Here is a 12,205-nt window from a genome sequence, read left to right as displayed (position 1 = left end):
CACGAACATTGAATGTGGCGACTTCAAATTATGAATAAATGAGGATTTGGATTTTATTTATTGTGTTTCTCCAAAACTGAAAGTAAACAGAACGTGGTGCCCCTATAGGCGATTGAGGACATTACGACTTCCTCAAGCGCTGATCAAATTACCAATTCATCCAAAAAGACAACATCAATTATCGCTACACCGCTAAAAGGTAGCCTGCGGCTGACCTATAGCCGTTAATCCGCGAGCTAGCCGTTAGCTCCCGGACTAATAGCTAATTGATGCTTTTTGGCTGCATGCACGAGCAACCAATCACATGGTGCTGTGGGCGGGCCAATGCTGCAGGGAGTCAACAGCCGCTGATTCGTCGGCGCCGATATTCATAAAATGCTGAATATCGGCGCCGATTATCTGCCGGACCGATTATCGGTCTATCTGTTCACTACCGCTCCAGTGCTTGTCCACACAGATCCGTAGAGACAATTTATAGTCGAAATGGATGCCTCAGAGGTGGGAGTCGGTGCGGTCATGGAGCCAGTGAGGAGAGACCAAGTTTCCGGAGAGACGCCTATCCAGATAGGCGCTATAAACCTTGTCCCAAATGCCCATTACAAAATCCCAAACTGTACCAGGTGTCCCAACCCGAGTAGGAAGCGTCACACGAGTACATAACTAAGTCACTAGCTAGCGGTTTGATCTGCCCTTCGCTTTTGCCGGTGGGTGCCGGGTTCTTCTTCATTGATAAGAAGGACAAAACCTTATGTCTACGTGTGTAGAATACCAGGGCCTTAATGACATTACAGTCAAAGATAAATACCTGCTATCACTATTGGATTCAGCAATCGCTCCCTTACTGACTGCAACGGTGTTCACAAAATTGGATCTCCGGAGTGCATACCATTTAGTGAGGATCAAAGAGGGGGATGAGTGGAATACAGCATTTAAGAGTCCGTTACTTTGAAGATTTGGTCATGCCCTTTGGACTCTCCGATGCCCCAGACGTTTTTCAACGGCTAATAAACGATGTGTTGATGGACATGCTCAATCAGTTTTGTTTCGTCTCCCTCGACGACATCTTAATCTTTTCCAAAGATCTCAATGAACAACGTCACCATGTCAGAATGGTGTTACAATGCTTGCTGGAGAACCGACTTTATGTGAAGGCCAAGAAATGCGAGTTCCATTCTGTTTCAGTGCAATTCCTGGGGTCTATTGTAGAGCAGGGTCACTTAAGAGCAGACCTCGCGAAGATCTAAGCAGTGATCGACTGGCCAACTCCAACCACGGGGAAACAGTTACAGCATTTTTTTGGCTTCGCTAATTTTTATAATAATAATAATTTTTATCAGTGCTTCATACGAAATTACATCCAGAGAGCAGGACCTCTGACAAGGCTCACGTCAAATAAGGTGCAGTTTAAATAGAGCCCCGAAGCTGAGTCCGCTTTTGTCAAACTCAAAGATTTATTCACATGTCCGCTGGTGTTGAATCATCCTAATCCAAAACTCTCTTTTGTTGTCAAGGTTGACGCATCCGACTCCGGAGACCACAGGCTCCACGCCTGTGCCTACTTTTCCGGGCACCTCAGTTCTGCTGCGGCTAATTATGACGTGGGTAACCGCAAGTTGCTGGCCATCGTTCTGGCTCTGCAGGAGTGGAGGCACTGGCTGGAGGGGGCCAAGGAACAATTTACTCTTCACGGACCACAAGAACCTGGCCTACATCCGCACTGCCAAGCGACTCAACTCCAGACAGGCTTGTTGGGCGCTGATCCTCGCCCGGTTCAACTTTACCGTGAACTTCAGAAATGGCTCCTCCAACACCAAGCCCGATGCCTTGTCTAGGCTCCATGATCCAGCCTTGGAGGACACCAGACCATTGTTCCGAATGACCGGGTGGTGGGAGCGTTACAGTGGGAGATAGAAAGAAAAGTCTAAGAAGCCCTCCACCACGCTCGAGTTCCAGACCAAGGTCTGGAGGGGGAGATTGTTCGTCTCCGACCATCTGCGTACAGAGGTGCTTCAATGGGGACATGCTTTGCGGGTCGCTTGACACCCCGGAGTGAGACACACGCATTTCCTCATCTCTCAAACATTTTGGTGGCCTAGGATGCTATTATTTTGATGGTCGACTAATCACCAACAGTAGTCGCGATTAGTTGACGAATCAGAATATATTGTCCTGTGAAAAACATTTGGGGGTGTCTGCATTCAATTTCATCTCATAAACGTAAAAATGACAAAAAAGGATATAGGACAGCAACGATATGTAAATAGCAGCATATTTCAACAACAAGCAGCTGCTCTTATTAAAACCATCATTAGTTTACTTTTTTTTTTTTTGTTTACAGTTTGAATTCTTTAAAAGTATGTACAAATTAATAATGAAGACAATTAAGATTATAGTACATTGAACTTTGATTAGATTTTGCAGCTTGTACCATACCATACATGTCTCCAAATTGATGGTGATACTGTGGCTTTAGAATTTTTTTTTGCTGTAAATCTTAAGTGTATTTTAAAATTGAACTAAAAACTATGCAGAGTAGCATAAATACTATGAAACTATTTATAATATTTCACTCTTCTTGGGGACTTTTTTAAATGTAGTGCTGGAAAGTAGCAAAATCAGATGAGTAAAATTAGGAAAATACACTGTTCTGAACTAAAACGAATACTTGTATTATTTTATTTTTTATTTTTGTTTTAGTTAACATTTATCCAAAATGCTATGTTTTGCTTCGCCAGTATGTGTAATTTAAAAGCAGTAAATGGACCTACACATACAAAATGTGGTATGCAGCTGAAATGAAACAAAACAAAACTAATAAATCCTTAAAGATAGAAGGAATTTGTTAGTTTTTTTAAGTACTGTACTGCATATTAAAACAAACTATTTTGTGCTTTATTATAATTGAGGGTTTGTGTCAAAGCTGTCATGTTCTGTTGAGTCTTGCTATGTCCGAGTTCATAAACGCAACACTGTGCGTGCTCGCGACTCAGGAGTCAAAAGAGAGAAAAAGACCTCCATGAGGGAGCACGTTCGAAGGCAACGCGTTCGGTGGCATACAATAACTGTTTTGGTTTGGAGTTTGCTGACTAAAGCCTCAATAATCCACAATAGACCTTACAAATATGTTAGCGTGCCAAACAGAACATCATGTTGCACACATGGTGCTAATGCTAGCTTCTAGACATGACAATATACACTATGCCAGAAATGCTATTAGGCATCAGCCACAACATGCTTCCTTTTTAAATGCTGCTTTATCACTGCCGTGGTGCCATGAAAGTAAAAGGGAGGTTTACCTCGTATTTTGGATGAAATGCGCCGGACGTTTCAGGTTCTGTTGCTAACACAGGTTAGGCATGACATTATACTATCCACAATGCTTTTCTTTCTATCGCGGATGACCCGGATGACCACTACTGTGCATGTGTGTCACAGACATGGCATCCAGCCCCGGGTGTGAGACAAGGCAGCACCAAATAAATAAATAAATAAACTTCTCGTCGACTATTAATATTAATTGTCAACGGTTTTGATCGTCGGCGTCATGACTAGTCGACTAATCTTGGCAGCCCTACTACTTTGTATTTTATATTAACTCATTAATTGCCATCCACAAATTAATTTGGGTTTTTAATCTAACTGCTCAGTGCCATCCACGAATTAACTGGGGTTTTGCATTTTTTTATTGCGCTGCACGTAGAACAACCTCATGCACGTCCCCAGCAAGTATTGAGCTTAAAAATGATTGTTGCCAGTAGATGGCAACAGCAGCTTTGATCAGAGGAGAGCCAGCATGTTGGGGGCGAAAGCCCACAGTAGACAAGGAAGTAGATAGTAGCATGTGGAGGAGCATTAGCTTAGCGATAAGAAATTTGTCAAGACGTGAGAAGCCACTAGGTGATCGCGCGTATCTTTGACTTACCAGTTCAACGGATGAAGCTTTGTGGGCAAACGGCATCGAGCTAGCACGCCACATTGATCCAAAGAAGCCACGTAGCAAACATCATAGGGCTATTTTAGCCGAAACGCCCCCTCTCGTGAAGCCACCGGGTGATCACGCATCTCCTTGACTCCGTGATTGACTCATTTACTGACAAGTTTTAGTAGTTACACAGCAGATGTATAACTGCATTATAGCTTTATGACACTTGATTGAGTGTGTATGAGTAACTTACTTAACATTGGTATTTGTGCAGATGATATATTCAATCTCATCGGAGTAGGGGTTCTGGAAGGTGAAGCTGCTGGTTCGGATCAACATCCACTCCCTGTTTTTCATGCGGAAACGGTACATCACAGACAGCACCTGACCCTTTAGTTTAACCACCTGCAAAATGACAATATTCGATATTTTGAATATCTCACAACAGAGTCTCAATTTGAAACATGTGGGAAAATTATACATCGATGCTCATAAAGTTGTGTACCATTCCAAGCAAATCAGTAATATCAGCAAGTTTCTGTTCATCCTGTTTGAGAGCAAATACTCTTTCCTATACAAGTTCTGTGTCACATTTGGTTGAAAACCACACAATAAATGTCTTGTTATTAGTACCAAAATGATTTATGCATACAATTATTTTTACCTGGGTAATTGGTACACATAAAAGTTAAGTCATGGTACACATAAAAGTTAAGTCATGGTACACATAAAAGTTAAGTCATGGTACACATAAAAGTTAAGTCATGTCACTCAAGTGGCCTGCAGTATGTATTATACTGTTCATGTGAGAAGTCTCTGTGTCTTGCTTAAACTCTTTGCAGCAGGGGTGTCAAACAGATGGGCCATGGGCCAGAACCGGGCCATCAGGGAAACCAATCATGTACGTGGGGATAGAAAACATAGAACACATTAACTGCAGTTTTTCAATAACATTAACTGTTCTTGCTAATTTTGACCACTGGATGGCGCTGAGGGGTAAACATTTGTGATGCTAGCAAACATTGATTTCACGTCAGGGTTCGTTCAGGTTCCCAAACGCTGGGCTAGAGTTTTAACGGTCTTTCTTATGGCAAGAAATTTTTGAACATGTACAAATGTTCATTTTTTTAAACACTTTCAACATTTTTAACATTATGTTCAAAATTTCCTTGCAACAAGAAAAGCCATTAAAAATCTACGTTTAGTAAATGTTAAGTGAATGCTTGTGAACGTTTGTGCATTTGAACAAACCCTGATGTGAAATCAACAATTGCTACTGGTAGCATCGCAAATGTTTGCCCCTCAGGGGGATATGGGCTTTACCACTAGGGGTGTCAGAACAGGGTAGCCAACACAGAGAGTCCAGCTCTTATAGCAAGACCTCCAAACTTGAGATAGACCGATAATCTATTATGTTATCTGTTATGCTAACAGCCAATAAGCAGCGGAAGCTCTGCTCTTCTCTAGACACTCACATGCTGAAGAGAGGGCTGGTATGCCACTAAAGAGGTAAGTTAAACTTACTACCTTGTATATTAAATAAGCAATAAAAATAAAAGCTGCCCCTAGCTACAATGCGTTAGCTCGCGAATTAGCGGCTATTTGGGAGTAAGCGTGTGGGCTAACGGTTAGCCTGCCAGCTAACGGTTAGCCTGCCAGCTAACCGCTATTTGGGAGTTAGGGTGCGGGCTACAATTAGCTCGCGAGCTCACGAATTAGCGGCTATTAGCGTGCGGGCAACGGTTAGGAAATATTGATAAAAGCAAGCAGTGAGCGAGTGCATGTGTGTTCCTGTATGTGTATGTGTGTGGAGAGTGAAAGTCACTCATGGCTGTTTGTTTCACTACTTTCTACCACAGAAAACCAGTATGGTGAAGACTGCAGTGGCATATGGGGCACACAAGAATGATGGAACACCCACAGAAAGCAAAGGAGAGAAGACAGCCGTGTTGATTAGACATTAATTTCTCAGCTGGCCAGTGGCCAGTAGCTCCGTTTAGGATACACTTTTTGTTTTAGAACTTTAAAACAAAGATAAGTGAAAGATGAACATTGAACATTTCAGTTATATTTATTTTTTGAGAAACTTATTTACTGGAGTAAATTTTATTAAGATATTTGTTTTCATTTAACTTTATAAGACATAATGCTGAGCCTGGGGCACCATGCAAGATATAAAAACCCTTTAACATGTTGCAAATCACAAAAGCTGTTGAATAAACATGTGCTTAAATGCATTTAAGCAGTCAAGTGCAGGAGTTTTTATTATTAAAAATGTTGACCCCAACTTCTTTTTCCCCCCGCAAATAAATATCGGCTTCAAATATCGGTATTTGGCCTCCTTGACTACCGATAATCGGTATCGGCCCTGAAAAAAGCGTATAGGTCTGTCTCTACTCTAAACCCTCTTCCCCTTGGTAAAACCAAAGCTTCACAGCCTGACAAGCATCATAACCAATCAAATCAGTGTTTCATAACCAGGAGTATGTGAGCACATTGTCATTGAAGCTCAGATAACTGATGAAAATACACCTGTTATACTATGACTAGTGGTGCTGATCCGTGGTCGGCTCAGTCCGTTCTGACATGTCAAGGAAGCTAAAACATACTCAACGGAGGATACACGCTAAGTCTAACTTCACAATAAAGTTGACCAAATACAGTAATACATTGACTGCAAAGCAAATAGCCTTAGTACACTTTTGAAGTTGAAGTTTGAGTGGAAGTTTGCCCACGTCGTGGCATGATGGCTAGCTTGACTTTCTTTTTAGACATTCATTTATCGATTGACATTGTAGTCGCGACCAACATCAACACAACGCTATCCCAAACTCATATTCAACCGCTAATTTAGGACGCTAAGAAACTGCTAATTAATTACGCTGTCATTTATGATACGGCAGAATTATCCGACGAAGTGGCTAGCGGCTACCTGGTAACATGACCAACGACTGTCTGAGTGTCCGGCTGCCAGCTGATAAGTAAATTTGACAGCTTACTTTAATTTGTTTTCAATATTCTGGACCAAGGCTACTTTGTAATTCACTCTCCATGTTTAAAGGAAGGGAAGTGCCTTAAATTGCACGTTGAGGTCTTTTCATTATTTAAAATAAATAAATAAATAGAACTTTGTCTTCATTTATTTTATAAAACACTTCTGCCCATTGAAAAAAGAAAAACATTCAACTCAAAATGTCAAACTTAGCTGTTTAGAATTTAGGAACACAACTTTAAGCCATTAATAACACCTTGTTATTTTACACATGAACCATGTCAAAATAAGAATGTTTCTGCCTCATATTGCACTTAAAAGTTGTGTTCCTAAATCCTAAATGACTATATTAGACATTTTGTAATGATTCATTTTTTCTTAATTTAATGGGAAAAGGCGTTTTACAAAATAAATCAAGACACAAAATCCTACACGGCTATATTAGACATTTTGAATTTTTTGTTTTTTTTTTTTTTAATGGAAAAAGCGCTTTACAAAATAAAGACAAAGTACTATTTATGTTTTTGTTTTTGGCTGATCCGAACAACAATCCGATCTGTGACTTCAAACCGTGATCCGAACCATGACTTTTGTGATCTGTTGCACCACTAACTATGACTCATAATATTATTATTATATTATCGTTCCTCTTGATAAATGTCAGGACTTTTTTCTGTGTGCATTTGAAATGTCCAATTGCATTTGAATGCAGCTCTTGTCTCGAAAGAGATATCAGTGTTTACACTCCTATTAGCGGCTAGCTGCTAACGCCGGAGACTTGTGCTGTATCACACAATGACGGCGTAATTAACGAGCGGTTTAATTAATTAGCGATTGAATATGATTTGGGGATGTTATTATGTTGATGTTGGTCGTCGAGAGGACAAGTATAGAGTTGGCCTTAGCAACGTGTGGTGGCTAGCTTGACTCGTCCTCTCGCGCTTGATCTGAATGCATCACGGGTCAAAGATGATCCGTTGCACCACTAATAAAATCATGCATTTGCGCCATACGCCTTTCTTTTTTTTTTACCAGCAAACACTATGGCCACATTTGCGGGTAAAGTGGTCGTGTTGAGCCCTGCTGCTGTCTTAGCCTCCCCTCCAGCCTCCAACAGCTTTGATTAAAAATTTGAAGGGAGCGGCGGCTAGGATTTAGGAGTGGTCGGCTTCTGCTCCTGAATGAATGTAAAGTAAACGCTGTAATTGAATTACCTGTTGAAAACTTTCTCTCAAGTGACCCTGGTCCTCAGGATGACAAAACTCCAGAATATCTTTCCCCAACAGGTCCTTTGAAACAAGTAAATACTGAGTGAGTGTTACAGTTGTATTCCAATGAATTCAATGTGAAAAGTGAAAATATTCCGAAATACTTTAGACTTCAGCATATCAACAACATATCAAGCAACGCCTCAATTGTCTCAACTATAATTGATTTAACTCCACACATGTTATGCTTTTATTTGGCCAGACTCAGTACACTGGTGTGCGTACAGTGCCGCGGTCAAGTGCACCATGGAAAATTGCCAACACTTACACTCCCTCAGTCACAACTTAGAAAGACGCGCTTCGGAAACCGAAACATGGCACTGTACGATTTCATAAGATTCGGTGCCATCTTCGGTACCCATCCCACCCAAAGTTCACTGATACACTCTCAGGTTACCAACATAACCCCCATGAAATATTTTCTCATCGGATCTACACAAGTCACGTAGGTCACCTATTTTGGTTTCAAAACGGCGAATTTCGCTGAAAGATGCGTTATTGTCATGCCTGAGTTCTCATATCTTACCTGAGGCTGATAACCAATAACATTGATGCAGCGTGGGTCAACAAATGTGATGACCCCATCTGAATTGTGGCGGGACAAGAACTCTGTGGGTACCGCTAGACCATTCATATCCATAGAGACAGGAGAGCTGGTTACCTGTGGGAAGGTTACAGTACACAACATTAATGAAACTACAGAATGAGCAAAAGTATACCAATAGCATAGTGTTGACTCCACCTACCTTCTTACACATATTAATTTTTATTATTATAGGGACCGAGCAGTGACTGCTGCAAGGTCCCTCTTGTATCTGTAGAACTTATTCTTTATTCTTCTCAGAAAACTTTCGCATTTTTGGGGACCTAAACACGTCTGAATACTCACCAAAGTTTGCACGCTCTTCGGGCCAGGCAAAAAATATGATATAAGTTGCATGGCTGTATAGTGCCCCATAGAGTGGAAAAATAAAAAACAATCCCAGCACGTTTGACCTAGGGCTACGAAAATTGGCAGGCTCGTGTAGCACCCCGAGACGCACAAAAAAAGTCAGTGGAAGCCATATCCTTAAATGTACAGGAAGTAAGCCATGAATTATTTAAATGTCCAATTTTAACCCATTATTGTACATTCACAGGGGTCATGCTTTACCCCCCTTCGCCAACAGTTTTTATCCCATTGATTTCTAACTTGGCTCGTATCATTTCAAGACCTTTGGAAAAAATCCAGAATTTTCGAAATACTATATGACGGGGGCAGGGCATACAATTTTGCCTTTAATATTTCCTTCTTCACGAAAGACAAAATGCTTAATAACTCCCCTGTACATGCGGCAAAAACAAACAAACTTCACGTTAAAAAAACAAACTTCACATGTTAATAGTCATGGCCTGAAGACGTCTATATGATAAATTTTGGTTATACATATAGTGCCACCTAGTGGTGACAATAAATGTCTTACTTGACGTTTTTAACTACTGTGAAGGAATCCAGTTGAAAATTTGTCAGAAAAGCCTTAAGATGTTGTTTATGCCCCAGACTGAATATTGGACATTTTCAGCAAAGGGCGTTAAGGGCATTATGGTGCCCCAAAGTTTCCAACGTGACAATAAAAGCTGCTTTAACTTGACTTGATGATCTTCTCAACATTTCACACGTTTGATGTGAGTCAAGTCCTGAAGACATCTCCGAACTTATATTAAATCGTAGTGATAGCGCCATCTACTGGCAAAAAAGTGTTTTTCATTTACGTTTTTATCCAAGCAGGTTAACCGGATCTATCTCATATTTAATGCTCAGAATAGTGTTTAGGCCTTCATTGTTACAACACGAAATTTGTGAGTTTTCGCAAAACGATGTGGGCGTGGCAACACACTGTACGCAAAGAAAATAAAGCCGATTTTGAGGGCCTAAATATGCACAAAAAAAATCATGAAACTTGGCACACACATTTGGCCTGACAAATTGAGCAATATTTCATAGTGTTTTGTGCGATTTTTAAAACTAGTGCTGCCTAGAAGTTTTTAACAAAGCAGTCCCGGTTGTACGTTTCAGCAAGATCTGAAAAATAAATAAATAAATTGACGTAAATGAAGGAGCCCAAGACCAACTAAAAAGTCTCTTAAAGCCAAATGCTAAAATGAACAGGAAATAAGGTATTATTTTGTGAAAGTCCTATTTTTGCCAGTTTTTGCACATTTACAGGGGGAATTCGCCCATTTTTCCTACACGTTTCATCCTATTGACTTCAAACTTGGCCTGGACCATGTCAACACCTGGGCCAACAACAGTTACTTCACCATGAAAGACTAAATGCTTAAAACCTCCCCTGTACATGCTCCAAAAAATCCCAAACTAAATGTATGTTAATTAGGGATGCACCAAAATGAAAATGGTTGGTTGAAACCGAAAACCGAAAATGAAAAATGCTTGGCCGAATACCGACACGGCAGGAAAAAAAAAGAGAGCCAATTCTTAGTTTCATTGCATTTATTATAAATAATTGAAATTATAATATTATTATAAAAGATGTATTTATCACTGGCTTTTTAACCAAGCACAATATTAATTGAAATGTGCCCACATCGCTGGCTAATGGTACATTAAACACCAAACGAGGGTTGAGCATTTTCTGGCGGTGCGATTGCGCCTTATAGTCAATGTAGTTCGCACAAGCACATTCACATATTCACCAACGTTTAAAAATGAATAAATACATTTGTTTGCACCAGCTAATCGGCTTCGGGAACGGACTGCAAAGTCACACACAGCGTTCTGTACAGGTCTGCCGCCACCCGGTAAGTGTGTCCGTGTTTAAAACTGTTGATAGCAATAGTGCTAGCATTAGCTAAAATATTTAGCACGGCCACCAGGATGCCGGTGAAAAAGTGGAAGCGTTCGAGCGGCTCTTATGGGAAAAAAAAGAGGGAAGGCGCTGTGGGAGAAAGGGTGGCTCACCTGTACGGCAGTACACGGCAATTCTGTTAAATGTTGTATACCAAGCGACGTTCCTCTCCACCGGTGTGCGCAATGACCCGGGGAGCTGCTGCGACCGACCGGTGAAAAGCCAGCGAGAAGAAAAGGCGGACACTCACACCCGCATTCGCGGTTTAATTCAAACAGACGCTTGCGTGCAGCTTTTTTTTGCTTGCGTCACCCCAACCTATTTTGGCCGTATTCTTTCGGCTTTAATTTCATCTCGGCTGAATGACCAAAATGGCAAAAATAGCCATCTTCGCCCGAAAATGGCCAAAATAGCAATTTTCGCCCGAAAAATTTCGGTGGTCGAATATTCGGTGCATCACTAATGTTAATAGTCATGACATGAAGCCATCCCTATGAAAATATTCGGTTATTAATATAGCGCCACCAAGTGGTAACAAGAAATTTCAAAATCTAATTCAAAATCTTTTTTTAAACATTTTCATCTTCTATGTCTAGCCCGTTGAAAGGACCCAGTTGAAAAATTGTCAGAAAAGCTTTAAAATGTTGATCATGCCTCAGACCGAATATTGTGACTTTTCGGCATTGGGCATGGCTCTATGCCTTTACGGTGCCGCAAAGTCTGATGATCCACTGTGACAATATAAGGTGCTCTTACTTCGCCCTGAAGGCCCTTTCTTCTCAATATTTCACATATTTGATGACAGTACAAGACTAAAGAGGTCTACAAACTTATTTTTCATCGTAGTGGTCATGTTGTGAAATTCTGTTGTCATGTAAATAATGCACTGTTTGCCCCTAGTGTCTTAACTCATGAAACTTTGCACACACATCAGACCCGGCAAAATTATCATTATTTTAATAGTTTATTGTGAGTTTTTAAAACATGGCTCAGCAACACCCCCTACACATTTTCAAATAAGCAGCCCCGGTTGTACGTGTCACTTAGATCTACAAAAAGTTGAAAGCATATGAAACAGCCCAAGACCTACAAAAAAGCCTATGGAACCAGATGTTTAACCCAACAGCAAGTGCATTTTGGCTATACTTTCAAATTTTGCCCCATTTTTGGCCTATTA

General features: G+C 40.7%; 1 protein-coding gene across 3 annotated transcripts in view; it reads right to left on the bottom strand.

The window, feature by feature from the left end:
- arnt2 (aryl-hydrocarbon receptor nuclear translocator 2) overlaps window positions 1-12,205 on the bottom strand; it is a 132,448-nt gene that overhangs the window by 44,070 nt on the left and 76,173 nt on the right. For all 3 annotated transcript variants that reach the window (XM_086071335.1, XM_086071336.1, XM_086071337.1), the window contains 3 exons: window positions 8,709-8,843; window positions 8,129-8,203; window positions 4,176-4,327 (listed from right to left, as the gene is read on the bottom strand). In XM_086071335.1, coding sequence (XP_085927461.1) covers window positions 4,176-4,327; window positions 8,129-8,203; window positions 8,709-8,843 — 362 coding nt within the window. The remainder of the gene's footprint in view (window positions 1-4,175; window positions 4,328-8,128; window positions 8,204-8,708; window positions 8,844-12,205) is intronic.

This window comes from Leptonotus elevatus, chromosome 3 (assembly GCF_054856555.1).
Source record: "Leptonotus elevatus isolate MCC_2025b chromosome 3, RoL_Lele_1.0, whole genome shotgun sequence".
In the NCBI taxonomy this organism is placed as follows: Eukaryota; Metazoa; Chordata; class Actinopteri; order Syngnathiformes; family Syngnathidae; genus Leptonotus; species Leptonotus elevatus.
The sequence above is the reverse complement of the archived record's forward strand: the minus strand, read 5'-3'. Positions and strand labels throughout refer to the sequence as shown.